Source organism: Carcharodon carcharias, chromosome 3, assembly GCF_017639515.1.
Source record: "Carcharodon carcharias isolate sCarCar2 chromosome 3, sCarCar2.pri, whole genome shotgun sequence".
In the NCBI taxonomy this organism is placed as follows: domain Eukaryota; kingdom Metazoa; phylum Chordata; class Chondrichthyes; order Lamniformes; family Lamnidae; genus Carcharodon; species Carcharodon carcharias.
Genome location: NC_054469.1, coordinates 1,739,909 through 1,759,087, shown reverse-complemented (window position 1 = coordinate 1,759,087; position 19,179 = coordinate 1,739,909). Strand labels below are relative to the sequence as shown.

The 19,179-nt window shown below is 48.5% G+C and overlaps 1 protein-coding gene across 1 annotated transcript in view; it reads right to left on the bottom strand.

Annotated features, from left to right (window-relative positions):
• LOC121275738 (microtubule-actin cross-linking factor 1-like) overlaps nucleotides 1–19,179 on the bottom strand; it is a 105,810-nt gene that overhangs the window by 28,868 nt on the left and 57,763 nt on the right. Inside the window, exons 5-6 of the mRNA XM_041183328.1 lie at nucleotides 12,093–12,247; nucleotides 464–538 (exon numbers count right to left, since the gene is read on the bottom strand). Coding sequence (XP_041039262.1) covers nucleotides 464–538; nucleotides 12,093–12,247 — 230 coding nt within the window. The remainder of the gene's footprint in view (nucleotides 1–463; nucleotides 539–12,092; nucleotides 12,248–19,179) is intronic.

The following is a 19,179-nucleotide window of genomic DNA, read 5'->3' as shown; positions in this document are numbered from 1 at the left end:
AGGCTTCTTTGACAGCACCTTCCAAATCAACGACCAATACCATCTAGAAAGACAAGGGCAGCAGATAGATGGGAACACCAGCATCTGGAAGTTCCCCTCCAAGTCACTCACCATCCTGACTTGGAAATATATAACCGTTCCTTCACTGTCACTGGGTCAAAACCCTGGAACTCCCTCCCTAACAGCACTGTGGGTGTACCTACACTACAGGGACTGCAGCGGTTCAAGGAGGCAGCTCACCACCACTTTCTCAAGGGAAATGAATGTTGACCTCGTCAGGGACACCCATACCCATAAAAACAAAATGCACACAGACACATTAACACGCTTACCACAAAACACACCCACCTACCCCATGCACCCAGCACCTCACAGAGGCCCACAATGCTCTTTCCCACTGTATGCAAATATAAACTCCCACCTCCCTTCTATGTACACACAACCCCCACAATGCTGCACCTACCCGGTATCTGTTGGCGCTGATCTGTTCCACTTGGAATCTCTGGGCACAGCTACATTCAGCAACCTGGCGACAGACCTGTAAGAAAAAACAGCTGACCACTAAATATTGCAATGAGTCTGAGACCAAAGCTGATAGGCTGAGCTCAGAGAGGAGCCTAGAGGGCAGGCCGAGCTCAGAGAGGAGCCTAGAGGGCAGGCCGAGCTCAGAGAGGAGCCTAGAGGGCAGGCCGAGCTCAGAGAGGAGCCTAGAGGGCAGGCCGAGCTCAGAGAGGAGCCTAGAGGGCAGGCCGAGCTCAGAGAGGAGCCTAGAGGGCAGGCCGAGCTCAGAGAGGAGCCTAGAGGGCAGGCCGAGCTCAGAGAGGAGCCTAGAGGGCAGGCCGAGCTCAGAGAGGAGCCTAGAGGGCAGGCCGAGCTCAGAGAGGAGCCTAGAGGGCAGGCCGAGCTCAGAGAGGAGCCTAGAGGGCAGGCCGAGCTCAGAGAGGAGCCTAGAGGGCAGGCCGAGCTCAGAGAGGAGCCTAGAGGGCAGGCCGAGCTCAGAGAGGAGCCTAGAGGGCAGGCCGAGCTCAGAGAGGAGCCTAGAGGGCAGGCCGAGCTCAGAGAGGAGCCTAGAGGGCAGGCCGAGCTCAGAGAGGAGCCTAGAGGGCAGGCCGAGCTCAGAGAGGAGCCTAGAGGGCAGGCCGAGCTCAGAGAGGAGCCTAGAGGGCAGGCCGAGCTCAGAGAGGAGCCTAGAGGGCAGGCCGAGCTCAGAGAGGAGCCTAGAGGGCAGGCCGAGCTCAGAGAGGAGCCTAGAGGGCAGGCCGAGCTCAGAGAGGAGCCTAGAGGGCAGGCCGAGCTCAGAGAGGAGCCTAGAGGGCAGGCCGAGCTCAGAGAGGAGCCTAGAGGGCAGGCCGAGCTCAGAGAGGAGCCTAGAGGGCAGGCCGAGCTCAGAGAGGAGCCTAGAGGGCAGGCCGAGCTCAGAGAGGAGCCTAGAGGGCAGGCCGAGCTCAGAGAGGAGCCTAGAGGGCAGGCCGAGCTCAGAGAGGAGCCTAGAGGGCAGGCCGAGCTCAGAGAGGAGCCTAGAGGGCAGGCCGAGCTCAGAGAGGAGCCTAGAGGGCAGGCCGAGCTCAGAGAGGAGCCTAGAGGGCAGGCCGAGCTCAGAGAGGAGCCTAGAGGGCAGGCCGAGCTCAGAGAGGAGCCTAGAGGGCAGGCCGAGCTCAGAGAGGAGCCTAGAGGGCAGGCCGAGCTCAGAGAGGAGCCTAGAGGGCAGGCCGAGCTCAGAGAGGAGCCTAGAGGGCAGGCCGAGCTCAGAGAGGAGCCTAGAGGGCAGGCCGAGCTCAGAGAGGAGCCTAGAGGGCAGGCCGAGCTCAGAGAGGAGCCTAGAGGGCAGGCCGAGCTCAGAGAGGAGCCTAGAGGGCAGGCCGAGCTCAGAGAGGAGCCTAGAGGGCAGGCCGAGCTCAGAGAGGAGCCTAGAGGGCAGGCCGAGCTCAGAGAGGAGCCTAGAGGGCAGGCCGAGCTCAGAGAGGAGCCTAGAGGGCAGGCCGAGCTCAGAGAGGAGCCTAGAGGGCAGGCCGAGCTCAGAGAGGAGCCTATCACAAGATCTCACAGAATTGTTACAGTGCAGGAGGCTATTGCACCCATCATGTCTTCACCGGACATGATGGGCCAATTGGCCTCAGGGAAGGGCCAGTGGGATAGGCTGAGCTCAGGGAGGGGCCTAGAGTGGAATTTCCAATGCCCACTGGCATCGTGCATCATGACAGCTTGAGCGGACAATATAGCGGCAAGGCCAAAAATCGGTTTTAAGATATCTTGGAACCAGTTTCCAATCATCCGTTCCGCCCGTCAATGGAGGGTCACGTTTCCCACCACCACACATTAGGAACCTCATTGTGATACGTCTGCATTTCATTATAAGCCCTGCTCACCAGAGCCATCCCCTCAGCACTGGATCATCCGAGCACACCGACATGTTTGACAACAGCATTTATAGGGTGTGCAGCTGGTGAGCTGCATTTCAAGGGGAACTCGGAGGTGAGTGCACTGTAATGTTGCACAGCGCTTGTGAGGGTCACCTGTTCAAGGTCAAACTTGAGGCGCCGTGTACTCAGGTGGGGGCACAGGCAAATTGCATTTTCTCAGCTGCTGACAGTGCAGTGCCAGGGCAGGGGTGCCCTGCAGTTAGGGCGAGTTGGGGGGAGGGTGTGGAGGTGGGGGGCAAGGGCTGCCCTGCAGCTGATGGTTGTGCACAAGCACATGTGGGGGGGAGTTGGCGAGGGGAAAGCTATCACGCATTAGGGAGACCTTGTATAAAGTGACCAGTCCTCTGCAGCTGGGACAGTTCAGATGCAGCCACATTGACACGTGTGGAGTTGGGCCTCTAGCTTATCTGCCCACTCAAGCAACACAGAGGCTTGAAAATGCTCCAGAGCTTTTCACCCCTCGGGCACTGACTGCAAATTAATGAGCGTTTTAGTGGACTGTAGAACAATTGGACTACTGGGCACGATGTACAATCTCCTCGCTAAATCTAGCCATGGAGCAGTCACAGTTTAAAAAGTGTACAGCACAGGAATTTGGCAGTGTTAAGAGGTATGTATGTAAATGCAAGGAGCGTAGTAAATAAAGCCGATGAGCTGAGGGCACAGATAGACACACGGCAGAATTATATCATCGCTGTAACAGAAACTTGGCTTAAGGAAGGGCAAAAATGGCAGCTCAAAATCCCTGGATATAGTTTCTCAGGCTGGATAGAGCTGGGGGGTAAAAAAGTTGGGGGTGTAGAATTATTGGTTAAAGACTCAATTACAGCTGTGAGGAGGGATGTTATACTAAATGAAGTGTCAAATGAGGCCATATGGGTTAAAGTCAGAAACAAAAAAGGGGCAGCCACACTGCTAGGAGTGTACCATAGACCCCAAATAGTGGAAGGGAGTTGGAAGAAGAAATATGTAGACAAAGTGCAAAAACAAAAGGGCAGTGATCATTGGGGGCTTCAACTACCTTAATAGCAATTGGGATATGAACAGTGTGAAGGGCACAGAGGGCGCAAAATGCTTGAACTGCATTCAAGGGCAGGGTTTTTTGTTCAGTGGGTGCCCCATGGTTGGTGGGCCTGGGAGCAGCCAGGTAGCAGACCCCTGACTGCGATTTCATGTTGACTGGCCAGTTAACGACCAGTCAGCATTAAATACGTACTGAAAAGCTCAGCATTGCTGGGGTGGGGGTGGGGATGGGAGGAGGGTGAGCACTGAAGTCAGCGCAGGCACGGTCATGGGCGAGGGTGGAATGAAAGCTCCCTGAAGGTGGAGAGCTGCCTCAGGGAGCTGAAGAATTTAAATGTAATAAAAACAGATTTTAAATTCTGGAAAAAATGCCTATGCATCAGAATCAGACACCTGGACATATACAAGATGAAAATTCTGCCCATGCATTTTTATTTCTTTTTTACTGAATGATGGAAACCCGTGAAAGAGGCTCCCTAAAAACAGCAAAAGCCACCTGGCCCATTCACACACCTGCCAACTGTAACATTGGACAGGCAATGACAAATCTCGGTTAATTACAACTTTAATGGCCTTAATAACCTCTCCGTTATTGGCAGGCGTGCTGCCGATTCTCGCATGCACCCACCAACCAAAATATCGCACGAGTGTCGATGATGTTGGGACGCTTACCTGACGTTGTCACGCGCTATTTCACGCTCAAGCAGGTCAGCATTCAGTATTCTAGCCTTCATTAATCGGGGCATAGAGTACAAGAGCAGGAAGGTTATGATGAACTTATATAAGGCACTGGTTAGACCTCAACTGGAGTGTTGTGTACAGTTCTGGGCGCCACACTATAGGAAGGATGTGAATGCATTGGAGAGAGTGCAGAAGAGGTTTATGAGAATGGTTAAGACACTTCAGTTATGAGGAAAGATTGGAGAAGTTGGGATTGCTTTCCATGGGGAGGAGAAGTGATAGAAGTTTTCAAAATCACGAGGGGTCTGGACAGGGTAGATAGGGAGAAAAAACAAAAAACTGTGGATGCCCGAAATCCAAAATAAAAACAGAATTACCTGGAAAAACTCAGCAGGTCTGATATCCGCAGATGCTGCCAGACCTGCTGAGTTTTTCCAGGTAATTCTGTTTTTGTTTTAGATAGGGAGAAACTATTCCTGCTTGTAAAAGGATCAAGAATGAGAGGGCACAGGTTTAGAGTGTTTTGCAAAAGAAGCTGAGACGTGGTTGAGGGAGGGGAAGGATTGGCAGCTCAACATTCTGGAATATAGAATTTTTAGACGAGACAGGTGAGGGGGTAAAAGAGGAGGAGGCATTAGTTAAGGAGTCAGTTACTGCAGTAAGGAGAGATGATATCTTGCAGGGGGCATCGAATGAAGTTTTGTGGGTAGAGCTTAGGAATAAAAAAGGGACAGCCACATTGTTAGGTGTTTATTATAGACCCCAGATAGTCAGTGGGAAATTGAGGAGCAAATACGTGCACGATTTGCATAGGTGTGTAAAAACAATAACAATAGGGTAATTATATTAGGTGATTTCAACTTTCCCAATACTAATTGCGAAAGACATAGTGTTAAGGGCTTGGATGGAGTGGATTTCTTGAAATGTGTCAGGAGAAATTTTAGGTCAATATGTAGAGGGCCAAACAAGGGACAGTGCAGTCCTGGACCTAATTCTGGGGAATGAAGCTAGTGGTTGAGGTGGTGGTGGGGGAGCATTTTAGTGATAACAATCACAACATGGTACAGTTTAAATTTGTTTTGGACAAAGAAATTGATGAGTTGCAAAAAAATGTTTTGGATTGGGAGAGTGTGGATTTTAGTAAAATAAGGCAGGATCTGGCCAAGGTAGACTGGGAACAGCTCCTTGTTGGGAAATCTACAGAGGAGCAGTGGGGGGTGTACAAAAAGGAAATGGGGAGGGTACAGGCTCAACATAAATAAAAACAAAAAAACTGCGGATGCTGGAAATCCAAAACAAAAACAGAATTACCTGGAAAAACTCAGCAGGTCTGGCAGCATCGGCGGAGAGGAAAAGAGTTGACGTTTCGAGTCCTCAACATGTTCACTCTAGGGTGATAGGAAGGAGTCACAAGCCCAGAGAACCATGGATGACCAGAGATATTCAGGTTATAATGAGAAGGAAAAGAGGCTTTTAGCAGGTACAAGGGAAGCAAATCAATGGAAGCATTAGTGGAGTACAGAAAGTGCAGGGTGGAGCTTAAGAAAACAATTAGGAGAGCAAAGAGGGGATATGAGAAAGCTTTGGCTGGTAAAAGTAGGGAAAATCCCAAGATATTCTATAAGTATATCAATGGGAAGTGGGTAACCAGGGAAAGAGTAGGGTCCATAAGGGACCAAGGGGGCAATCTATGGGTGGAGCCAGAGGACATCGCTAGAGTGTTGAATGAATACTTCACACCCATCTTCACCCAGGAGAATGAGATGAAGTTATCGAATTCAGGGAGAGAGGCTGCGAGGTTCTTAAGCAAATTGATATAGGGAGTGACAAGGTATTGGAGGTGTTGGCAGGCTTAGAAGTGGACAAATCTCCAGGTCTGGATAATTTGGGTCCCAGACTGCTGAGGGAGGCAAGGGAGGAAATCGCAGGGGCTTGGACCCAAATTTTTAATTCCTCTCTGGCCACAGGGGAGGTGCCAGAGGACTGGAGAACAGCTAATGTGGTTCCGCTACTTAAGAAGGGTTGTAGAGATAAGACAGGGAACTACAGGTAAGTGAGGCTCACATCAATGGTAGGGAAACAATTAGACAAAATTCTGCAGGAGAGAATCTATCTCCACTTGGAGAGCAAGGTTTGATCAAGGATAGTCAGCATGGCTTTGTCAGAGGGACGTCATGCCTAACAAATTTGATTGAATTTTTTGAGGAGGAGACCAGGTGTGTAGATGAGGGTAGTGCAGTTGATGTAGTTTATATGGATTTCAGCAAAGCCTTTGACAAGGTCCCACATGAGAGACTTATAAAGAAGGCAAATGCACATGGGATACAGAGTAATTTGATAAGGGGGATTCAAAATTGGCCTAGTTGTAGGTAACGGAGGATGACGACAGAAGGATGCTTTAGTGGCTGGAAGCCAGTGTCCAGTGGCATACCACAGGGATCTATGCTCGGTCCCTTATTATTTGTCATTTATGTAAAAGACATAGATGACTATGTGGGTAGGATTAGTAAGTTTGCGGATAACACAAAGATTGTCCGGGTGGTTAACAGTGAGGTCGAGTGTATTGGGCTACAGGAAGATATTGACGGGATGGTCAAATGGGCAGATAAGTGGCAGATGGAATTTAAGCCTGAAAAGTATGAGGCGATACACTTTGGAAGGAGTAATTTGACAAGGCAGTATTCAATGAACGGCATGACACTAGGAAGTTCTGAGGAACAAAGGGACCTTGGCGTGTGTCCCCATAGATCTTTGAAGGCGGAGGGGCATGTTAGTGGGGTGGTGAAAAAGGCATATGGGACACTTGCCTTCATCAATCGAGGCAGAGATTACAAAAGTGGGGAGGTCATTTTGGAGTTGTATAGTGGTGAGGCCACAGCTGGAGTACTGTGTGCAGTTCTGATTGCCACATTATAGGAAGGATGTGATTGCACTGGAGAGGGTGCAGAGGAGATTCACCAGGATGTTGCCTGGGATGAAACATTTAAGTTATGAAGAGAGGTTGGATAGACTTGGGTTGTTTTCGTTGGAGCAGAGAAGACTGAGGGGCGACCCGATTGAGGTGTACAAGATTATGAGGGGCTTGGACAGGGTGGATAGGGAGCAGCTTAGTTGTCGGGTCAGTCACGAGGGGACTTAAGTTCAAGGTGAGGGGCAGGAGGTTTAGGGGGGATGTGAGGGAAAACTTTTTTACCCAGAGGGTTGTGATGGTCTGGAATGTGCTGCTTGGGAGGGTGGTGGAGGCGGGTTGCCTCACATCCTTTAAAAAGTACCTGGATGAGCACTTGGCACATCATAACATTCAAGGCTATGGGCCAAGTAGTGGTAAATGGGATTAGGTAGTTAGGATATTTCTCACATGTCGGTGCAGACTCGATGTGAGATTCTCTGATTCTGTGATTCTGTTATTCAAGCAAATGCGAGGTGAGGAAAAACTTTTTCACACAACCAGTGATTTGGGTCTGGAATGTACTGCCTGGAAGTGTGGTGGAGGCAGGTTCAATCGAGGCATTCAAGAGGACATTAGATGAATATTTCAATAAAGACAATGTGCAGGGTTACGGGGAAAAGGCAGGTGATTGGCATGAAGTTAAAATGCTCAGATAGCCGGTGCACACACGATGGGCTGAATTGTCTCCTGCACCATAACAATTCAGTGATTCTGATACAAGTTCTAAATTGGGAAAAGACAAATTTTACAAAGCTGGCAGTGAGCTGGTGAGAGTGGACTGGATACAACTATTAGAAGGAAAAACTATGTCAAATCAGTGGGAGGCATTGAAAGGCGGCATTCCACAGGCACATTGTAGACATGTCCCCACAAAGAAAAAGGGCAGCACTGCCAAATCTCAAGCCCGTTGGTTATCCAGAAAAATATAGGCCAAGATAAAATAGAAAAGGAAAGCTTATGAAAGTCACAAAATACATTTTTAAAATTCATTCATGAGACGTGTGCTTCGCTGGCTGGGACAACATTTATTGCCCATCCCTAGTTGCCCTTGAGAAGGTGGTGGTGAGCTGCCTTCTTCAACCGCTGCAGTCCATGTGGTGTAGGTACAACCACAGTGCTGTTAGGAAGGGAGTTCCAGGATTTTGACAGTGAAGGAACGGCGATATATTCCAAGTCAGGATGGTGAGTGACTGGGAGGGGAACTTCCAGGTGGTGATGTTCCCATCTATCTGCTGCCTTTGTCCTTCTAGATGGTAGTGGCCATGGGTTTGGAAGGAGCCTTGGTGAATTCCTGCAGTGCATCTTGTAGATGGTATACACTGCTGCTACTGTGTGTCAGTGGTGGAGGAAGTGAATGCTTGTGGATGTGGTGCCAATGAAGTGGGCTGCTTTGTCCTGGATGGTGTCAAGCTTGAGTGTTGTGGGAGCTGCACTCATCCAGGCAAGTGGGGAGTATTCCATCACACTCCTGACTTGTGCCTTGTAGATGTCGGACAGGCTTTGGGGAGTCAGGAGGTGAGTTATTCGTTGCAGGATTCCTAGCCTCTGACCTGCTCTTGTAGCCACAGTATTTATTTGGCTAGTCCAGTTCAGTTTCTGGTTAATGGTAACCCCCAGGATGTTGATCTTGGGGGATTCAGTGATGGTAAGTCAATGATGTAGGTACAGCATGCAATTAAGAAGGCTAATGGAATGCTATCCATTATTACGAAAGGGATTTAACATAAAAGTAAGGATGTTATGCTTCAGTTAGACAGGGCATTGGTGAGACCGAACCTCGAGAACTGTGTGCAGTTTTGTCTTCCTTATTTAAAGAAGGATGTAAATGCCTTGGAGGCAGTTTAAAGGAGGTTAGAAGAGTGAGGGGTGATTTGATTTTTTAAAAAAATCATTCATGGGATGTGAGCTTTGCTGGCTGGGCCAGTATTTATTGCCCATTTATCTGCTGCCCTTGTCCTTCTAGATGGTGGTGGTCATGGGTTTGGAAGGTGCTGTCAAAGGGGCCTTTGTGGGGCCGAGGACACTACCCTGAGGAACTCCTGCAGTGATGTCCTGGAGCTGAGATGACTGACCTCCAACATCCACAACCATCTTCCTTTGTGCTCGGTATGACTCCAACCAGTGGAGAGTTTTCCCCGATTCCCATTAACTCCAGTTTTGCTAGGGCTCCTTGATGCCACACTCGGTCAAATGCTGCCTTGATGTCAAGGGCAGTCACTCTCACCTCACCTCGGGAGTTCAGCTCTTTTGTCCATGTTTGAACCAAGGCTGTAATGAGGTCAGGAGCTGAGTGACCCTAGCGGAACCCAAACTGGGCATCAGTGAACAGGTTATTGCTAAGCAAGTGCTGCTTGATAGCACTGTTGATGAACCCTTCCATCATTTTACTGATGATGGAGAGTTGATTGATGGGGTGTAATTGGCCGGGTTGGATTTGTCCTGCTTTTTGTGTACAGGACACACGTGGGCAATTTTACACATAGCCGGGTAGATGCCAGTGTTGTACTGGAACAGCTTGTCTATGGGTGCGACAAGTTCTGCAGCACAAGTCTTCAGTACTATTACCGGAATATTGTCTGGGCCCATAACCTTTGCAGTATCCGGTGTCTTCAGCCGTTTCTTGATGTGGAGTGAATTGAATTGGCTGAAGACTGGCATCTGTGATGCCCGGGGCCTCCAGAGGAGGCTGAGATGGATCATCCACTCAGCAATTCTGGCTGAATGTTGTAGCAAATGCTTCAGCGTTATCTTTTGCACTGACGGCTGGGCTCCTCCATCATTGAGGATAGGAATATTTGTGGAGTCTTCTCCTCCATTCAGTTGTTTAGTTTCCCACCACCATTCACAAGTGGTTATGGCAGGACTGCAGAGCTTAGATCCGTTGATTGTGGGATCGCTCATCTCTGTCTATCACTTGCTGCTTATGCTGTTTAGCATGCAAGTAGTCATGTCTTAGAGGTTCAGCAGGTTGACTCATTTTTAGGTATGCCTGGTGCTGCTCCTGGCATGCCCTCCTGCACTCTTCATTGAATTGCATGAGCTCAGGGAGGGCACTAGGGGACAGGCTGAGCTCCTGCAGGGGATAAAATTATGAGGATAGATTGGAGAGGTTGGGACTGTTTTCCTTGGAGAAAAGAAGGCCAAGAGGAGACTTGATAGAGGTATTCAAGATCCTGAGGGGTACGGGCAGTGTAAATAGTGAGAAACTGTTCCCATTCAAGAGAACATCAAGAACTAGAGGGCACAGATTCAAAGTAATTGGCAAAAGGAGTAAATGTGATGTGAGGAAAAATGTTTTCACCCAGAGGGTGGTTAGAGTCTGGAACAAACTTCCTGAGAGGGTGGTGGAGGCAGGTTCAATCGAGGTATTCAAAACGGAATTGGATTGCTACCTGAAACGAGAGTGTGTGCAAGGTTAGGGGATAAGACAGGGGAGTGGGACTAGGTGGAATGCTCTTTCAGTGAGCCAGCGCAGACTCGATGGGCCAAATGGCCTCCTTTGGTATTGTAAAGATTCTGTGATTCTGTGAGATAGGTCTTGGGGATTGGCTGGGCATGCAGAAGGGCCTAGGAGAGTGGCTGGTCTTGGGGATGGGTCTAGGAGTCTGACTGAGCTCAGAGAGGAGCCTAATGGACAAGCTGAGTTTGTAGATATGTTTAGAGGACAGGCTGAGGTCAAGGACAAGCTAAGCTTGAGGAGGGGCCTAAGAGATAATCTGAGCTCAGGGAGCGGCCTAGAGGATAGGGTCAGCTGAGTGATGTGCTTACAGGAGAGGTTGAGTTCGAGGAGATGTCTTGGGTATAAACTGACCTCAGAAAGGGGCCTAGGGAACAGGCTGAGCTTGGGGAGGAGCCAAGCAGACAGGCTGAGCTCAGGGAGGGGCCTAGGGAACAGGCTGAGTTTTGGAACTGCCCTATGGAACAGGCTGAGCTCAGGGAGGGGCCTAGGGAACAGGCTGAGCTTGGGGAGGAGCCAAGCAGACAGGCTGAGCTCAGAAAGGGGCCTAGGGAACAGGCTGAGCTCAGGGAGGGACTACAGGTGAAATGTTGAACTCTGAGGAGGGGCCAAGGGATCTGGCAGAGTTAAGAGAGGGGCCTATGGGACAGGCTGAGCTTGGCTCGATGCCTAGGGGACAGCTGATGTCAAGGAGGGTCCTACAGCACAGTCTGAGGTTGGGGAGGGGCCTTGGGGACAGGCTGAGTTCGGGGAGGGGCCGAGGGAAGAGACTGATCTTATGGAGGGGCCTGAGCAAGGGGAATGGTCTAGTGGACTGGATGAGCTCAGGAAGGGGTGTAATGGAATGCCTTAACTTGGAGAGAGTCAAGGGGACTGGCTGAGCTTGATGTGGGCTTAAGGGATTGTCTGAGCACTTGGAGGGGCCGAGGAGGCTAGCTCAATTCAAGGAGAGGCCTAGAGCTCTGGCTGAGCTTGGGGAGGATGATACAGGATGGACTCAGGTCGTGGGGTGGCCTAGGAGATAGGCTGAAGTCAGAGGGGGTCATAGGAGACATACTAAGGTCAGGATGGATCCTCACAGACGGGCTGCACTCGGGCAGGAGCCTAGGGGACAGGCCGAGCTCCAGTAGGAGCCTAGGAAAAAGCTGAGCTCTGGGGTGGGCTAATGTTGGGGAGGGGCCGAGGGGACAGGCTGGGCTCTAGGAGGCTCCTGGGAGACATTGTGAGCTCAGGGAGAAGCTTGGACTAGTTGAGCTCAGGAAGGAGCTGAGGGAACATGTGGGCCTCAGGGAGTGGCCCATGGAAAAGGATGAGCTTAAGGAGGAGCCTAGGGGGCAGGCTGAGCTCCGGGAGGAGCCTGGGGGCCAGTCTGAGCTCCGGAACGGTCCTAGGGGACGGGTGAGCTCAGGGAGGTATCTTGGGGGGGGTGGGGGCGGTGGCTGAGCTCTAGAAAGTGCCTGGGGGACTGGGCTCAGGGAGCGGCCTAGGGAAAAGACTGATCATTGTATCTGATTGGCTCAAACTTTCACAAGTTACCAAGAAACTAAACATCATCTCTCACCTCATCTTCAATTCTGCCTTCATCCTCACTCTGCCGGAGACAGTCTCTGCTAGGATGTAGTGCATTCGCAAATTCGTAGTAATCGATAAATCCATCGCCATTCAGGTCAAAAATTCCAGCAACTGCCTCCATCTCCACAGAGCTGGTGGGAAATTCTGGCCAAGTACAGAAGCAGATGTTTTGAGTCATACCTGGCAGCCTTATTTTTAACGTGTCCAAATACAATCACAAGCCCCCCCGTCACAATCAATGCCTTCAACTTCAACCAGAAACATAGAAAACACAGCTGCCATTTTGCACACAAAATAAAGTAACAATGTGGTGAATGACCAGGAAGTATCATTGTGGGTGTGGAGTAGGGGAGTGTCAGAGTGAGAACCCCACCATAAACATACCATTGACTTTCACTCAGTTGGACTCAGTGCCACATTGAGGGGGAGAGATAGTTGGTGTTGGTGCCAGTCTTGGGGAGAAGAAGCAGTGAGAAACATAGAAAATAGGAGCAGGAGTAGGCCATTCGGCCCTTCGAGCCTGCTCCGCCATTCATTATGGTCATGGCTGATCCTCTATCTCAACACTGCACTCCTGCTCTCTCCCCAAACCCCTTGATGCCTTTAGAGTCTAGAAATCTCTCTATTGCCTTCTGAAATATTTTCAGTGACTTGGCCCCCACAGCCTCTGTGGTAGAGAATTCCACAGGTTCACCAACCTCAGACTGAAGACTCATTTCAGCCCTAAATGGCCTTACCCATATCCTGAGACTGTGGCCCTTTGTTCTAGACCCTCCCAGCCAGAGGAAACATCATCTCTCCAACCAGCCTGTCTAACCCTGTCAGAATTTTATACATTTCAATGAGATCCCCTCTCATTCTTCTAAACTCCAGTGAATACAGGCCTAGTCGACCCAATCTCTCCTCATACAACAATCCTGCCATCCCAGGAATCAGTCTGGTGAACCTTTGCTGCACTCTCTCTATGGCAAGTATATCCCTTCCTAAAAACAAAAAAAAACTGTGGATGCTGGAAATCCAAAACAAAAACAAAAACAGAATTACCTGGCAAAACTCAGCAGGTCTGGCAGCATCGGCGGAGAAGAAAAGAGTTGACGCTTTGAGTCCTCATGACCCTTTGACCCAAATCCCTTCCTAGGTAAGGAGACCAAAACTGCAGGCAATACTCTAGGTGTGGTCTCACAAAGGCCCTGTACAGCTGCAGTAAGACATCGTTGCTCCTGTACTCAAGTCCTCTCGCAATGAAGGCCAACATACCATTTCCCTTCGTAACTGCTTGCTGCACCTGCATGTTTGCTTTCAGTGATTGGTGTACAAGGACACCCAGGTCCCTTTGTACATCAACATTTCCCAATCTAGCACCATTTAAATAATACTCTGCCATTCTGTTTTTCCTACCAAAGTGTGTAACTTCACACTTATCCACGTTATACTGCATTTGCCATGTATTTGCCCCACTCACTCAACCTGTCTAAATCGCCTTGAAGCCTCTGAACACCTCATCGCTCACTTTCTCACCAAGTTTCATGCCATCAACAATTTTGGAAATATTATATTTGGTTCCCTCATCTAAATCATTAATATATATTGTGAATAATTGGGGTTCCAGCACTGATCCCTGCAGTACCCCCACTAGTCACCGCCTGCCACTCCGAAAAAAAACTTATTTTTAGACTTTGTTTCCTGTCTGCCAATCAATTCTCAATCCATGCCAATATATTACCCTCAAACCCATGTGCTTTAATTTTACACACTAACCTCTGATGTGGGACTTTATCAAAAGCTTTTCGAAAATCCAAATACACCACATCCACTGGTTCTCCCTTATTTATTCAGTTAGTTACGTCCTCAAAAAACTTCAGTAGGTTTGTCAAACATGATTTCTCTTTCATAAATCCATGTTGACTTTGTCTAATCCCATTGATATTTTCTAAGGGTCCTGTTGTCACATCCTTTATAATAGACTCTAGCTTTTCCATACTACTGATGTTAGGCTAACCGATTTGTAATTCCCTGTTTTCTCCCTCCCTCTTTTAAATATTGGGGTTACATTTGCCATCCTCCAATCTGCTGAGACTGTTCCCAAATCTACAGAATTTTGGAAGATGACAAGCAACCCATCCTCTATTTCCATGGCCACCTGCTTTAGTACCCTAGGATGTAGATTATCAGGCCCTGGAGATTTATTGGCTTTCAGTCCCATTAATTTATCCAGCATGATTGTTTCAGTAACACTAATTTCCTTCAATTTCTCCTCCTCACTAGACCCTTTGGTTCCCTAGTATTCCTGGGAAGTTATTTGTGTCTTCCTCCATGAAGACAGAACTAAAGTAGTTGTTTAATTGTTCTGCTAGTTCCTTGTTTTCTATTATAAATTCGACAGTTTCAGACTGTAAGGGACCTACATTTGTCTTCACCAATCTTTTTCTTTTTATATATTTATAGAAGCTTTTACAGTTACTTTTATGCTCCTTGCTAGTTTACTCTCATACTCTATTTTTCTCCTCTTAATCAATCTCTTGGTCCTCCTTTCGTTGAATTCTAAACTGCTCCCAATCCTCAGGCTTGCTAACTTTTCTGGCAACTTTATGGGCAGAATTTTTCCTGCATTGGACCAATTAAGGCCCATCCAGCGTAATGCGCATTTCAGGGATCAGTGTGAAGGGATGGGCAGGGGTGGGAGCTCAATGTCTGCCAGGTCCAATAGCGATCCAGCGGCCTATTCAAAAATGGTGCCGGCAGTCATGTGAAGGCTGCTATTGACTTTGCAGTTACCGTAGTGATGCAGAATGTCATTGCAGAACAGGGCAGGCAGGAGGGCATATCAGCGGGGCAGCCGGCCCCAAGGTTTTCCGACGAGTGTCTCGCTGCCCTCCTGGAGGAGGTAGCGGCACGCTGGGATATCCTTGTTCCAAGGGACAGGAGGAGTTGGCCAGTCACACCCCTAAGATTAGTGTCATCTGCTTTGGTCAGTGGTCAGGGACAGGTGGGTGTGACTACCAGACAGGCAGTTAAGGGGATCGAGATGGTGGGAATGCCCTTGCAATTGAGCAACAGGTTCAAGATTCTTTCAGCTTGTATGGACAAGAGCAAGGGCTGTAGTGTGGATGAGCAGGCTGACCATGGTGCCATGGTACAGGAAGCCATTCAAGTGGGGAGAGTTAAAAGCAATGTAGTGGTAGTAGGGGATTGCATGGTCAGGGGGATAGACACTGTTCTTCTCAGACAAGAGTGAGAGTCCGGGCAGCTTGCTGCCTGCCCGGTGCCAGGGTTTGGGACATCTGCTCAGGGCTGGAGAGGAACTTGTAGTGGGAGGCAGAGAATCCAGTTGTGATTGTCCATGTAGGTACCAACGGTATAGGCAGGACAAGGAAAGAGGGCCTGCATAGAAAGTATGAGAAGCTAGGCACCAAATTAAGAAGCAGAATTTCAAAGGTAATAAACTCTGGATTATTACCTGAGCCTCGTACAAATTGGCACAGGGCAAATAAGATTGGCGACATGGATGCATGACTCAAAGACCGGTGTGGGGGAAGTGGGTTCCGGTTTGTGGGGCACTGGTACCAGTATTGGGGAAAGTGGGATCTGTACTGATGGGACGGTCTACACCTGAACCCTGCTGGGGTTGGTGTCCTCGCGAGTTTCCTAAGTAGAGAGGGTTTACATACATACGAACTTATGAATTAGGAGCAGGAGTAGGCCACTCAGTCCTTTGACCCTGCTCCCCCATTCAATAAGATCATGGCTGATCTGATTGTAACTTCCCGCCTACCCCCGATAACCTTTCACCCCCTTGTTTACCAAGAATCTATCCACTTCTGCCTTAAAATATTCAAAGACTCTGCTTCTGCTGCCTTTTCAGGAAGAGAGTTCCAAAGACTCATGAGAGAAAATATTTAGCCTCATATCCCATTTTAAATGTGCGACCTCTTACTTTAAAATAGTGAATTCTAGTTCTAAATTCTCCCACAAGAGGAAACATCCTCTCCACATCCACCCTATCAAATCCACTCAGGATCTTATATGTTTCAATCAAGTCACCTCTTACTTTTCTAGACTCCAGCAGATACAAGCCTAAACTGTCCAACCTTTCCTCATAAGACAACCCACCCAAGCCATGTATCAGTTTAATAATGGTCCCTCCCTCCCTAGATCTCTGAAGGCGGAGGGGCATGTTAGTGGTGTGGTGAAAAAGACATATGAGACACTTGCCTTTATCAATCGAGGCATAGATTACAAAAGTAGGGAGGTCATGTTGGAGTTGTATAGAACCTTGGTGAGGCCACAGCTGGAGTACTGTGTGCAATTCTGGTCGAAACATTATCGGAAGGATGTGATTGCACTGGAGGGGGTGCAGAGGAGATTCACCAGGATGTTGCCAGGGATGAAACATTTAAGTTATGAAGAGAGGTTGGATAGATTTAGGTTGTTTCTGTTGGAGCAGAGAAGACTGAGGGGCGACCTGATCAAGGTGTACAAGATTATGAGAGGCAGAGACAGGGTCAATAGGGAGCAGCTGTTCTCCTTAGTTGAAGGCTCAGACAAGAGGGGACATAAGTTCAAGGTGAGGGGCAGGAGGTTTAGGGGGATGTGAGGAAAAACTCTTTTACCCAGAGGGTGGTGACGGTCTGGAATGCGCTGCCTGGGAGGGTGGTGGAGGCGAGTTGCCTCACATCCTTTAAGAAGTACCTGGATGAGCATTTGGCATGTCATAACATTAAAGGCTAGAGGCCAAGTGCTGGTAAATGAGATTAGGTAGGTCAGGTGTTTCTCAAGTATCGGTGCAGACTCGATGGGCCAAAGTGCCTCTCCTGCACTGTGTGATTTTGTGGTTCTGTGAGATCCCTGTGGTACGCCACTGGACACTGGTTTCCAGTCACTAAAGCATCCTTCTGTCATCACCCTCTGTCTCCTACAACTAAGCCAATCTTGAGTCCACCTTATCAAATTACCCTGTATCCCATGTGCCTTTGCCTTCTTTATAAGTCTCCCATGTGGGACCTTGTCAAAGGCTTTGCTGAAATCCATATAGACTACATCAACTGCACTACCCTCATCTACACACCTGGTTACCTCCTCAAAACATTCAATCAAATTTGTTAGGCATGACCTCCCTCTGACAAAGCCATGCTGACTATCCCTGATCAAACCTTGCCTCTCCAAGTGGAGATAGATTCTCTCCTTCAGAATTTTGTCTAATTGTTTCCCTCCCACTGACATGAGACTCACTGGCCTGTAGTTCCCTGGCTTATCTCTGCAACCCTTCTTAAATAGCGGAACCACATTAGCTGTTCTCCAGTCCTCTGGAACCTCCCCCGTGGCCAGAGAGGAATTAAAAATTTGTGTCAGAGGCCCTGTGATCTCCTCCCTTGCCTCCCTCAGCAGTCTGGGACACAAATCATCTGGACCTGGAGATTTGTCCACTTTTAAGCCTGCCTCCAATACCTTGTCACTCCCTATATCAATTTGCTTAAGAACCTCGCGATCTCTCTCCCCGAGTTCGATACCTTCATCTTCATTCTCTTGGGTGAAGACGGATGTGAAGTATTCATTCAACACTCTAGCGATGTGCTCTGACTCCACCCATAGATTGCCCCCTTGGTCCCTTATGGGCCCTACTCTTTCCCTGGTTATCCTCTTCCCATTGATATACTTATAGAATATCTTGGGATTTTCCCTACTTTTACCAGCCAAAGCTTTCTCATATCCCCTCTTTGCTCTCCTAATTGCTTTCTTAATCTCCACCCTGCACTTTTTGTACTCCACTAATGCCTCTGCTGATTTGCTTCCCTTGTACCTGCTAAAAGCCTCTCTTTCCTTCTCATCGTATCCTGAATATCTCTGGTCATTCATGGTTCTCTGGGCTTGTGACTCCTTCCTATCACCCTAGAGGGAATATATTGAGCCTGTACCCTCCTCATTTCCTTTTTGAACACACCCCACTGTTCCTCTGTAGATTTCCCCACAAGTAGCTTTTCCCAGTCTACCTTGGCCAGATCCTGCCTTATTTTATTAAAATCCACTCTCCCCCAATCCAAAACATTTGTTTGCAACTTGTCTATTTCTTTGTCCATAACAACCTTAAATGTTGTGGTCGCGATCACTAAAATGCTCCCCCACCACCACCTCAGCCACCTGTCCGGCTTCATTCCCCAGAATTAGGTCCAGCACTGTGCCTTGTTGGACCCTCTACATATTGACCCAAAAGTTCTCCTGTACACATTTCAAGAAATCCACTCCATCCAAGCCCTTAACACTATGTCTATCCCAATTAATGTTGGGAAAGTTAAAATCACCTAATATAATTACCCTAATGTTATTCTTTTTACACACCTCTGCAAATTATGCACATATTTGCTCAATTTCCTGCTGACTATCTGGGGGTCTATAATAAACACCTAACAATGTGATTGCCCCTTTTTTATTCCTAAGCTCTACCCACAAAACTTAATTTGATGCCCACTGCAAGTTATCATCTCTCCTTACCGCAGTAACTGACTCTTTAACATATAACGTAATGCCTCCTCCTCTTTTACCACCACCACACCGCGCCCCCCCCCCCCCCCCCCCCCCCCCCCAACCCGCCGTCTCACCTGAAGATTCTATATCCTGGAATGTTGAGCTGCCAATCCTGCCCCTCCCTCAACCACATCTCTGTGATGGATACTAATTGCTGGACGTATCCTGACAACCTTTTTTGAATAAGGTCCTAATGTTTGCAATTTGCAAGACTGAAAGATTATGGCTGGTGCCCCTGAAATTTCTACTTTCACTCCCTTCAGTATCCTTGGAAGGATCTCATCTAGTCTGGTGCCTTGTCAACTTTAAATACCGACAGTCTACTCAACACTTTCTCCTCATCAATTTTGAACCCTTCTAGTGACAGTTTCCTTGTCTGTCTCCATGGCCTGGGTAGCATCTACCTCCTTGGTAAAGACGGATGCAAAGTACTCATTTAATACCTCAGCCATGTGTAAATTCCCTTTTAGGTCCCTAATTGGCCCTTTTATTATTTATACGCCTATAGAAGACTTTGGGATTCCCCTTTATGTTGGCTGCCAGGCTTTTCTCATAAT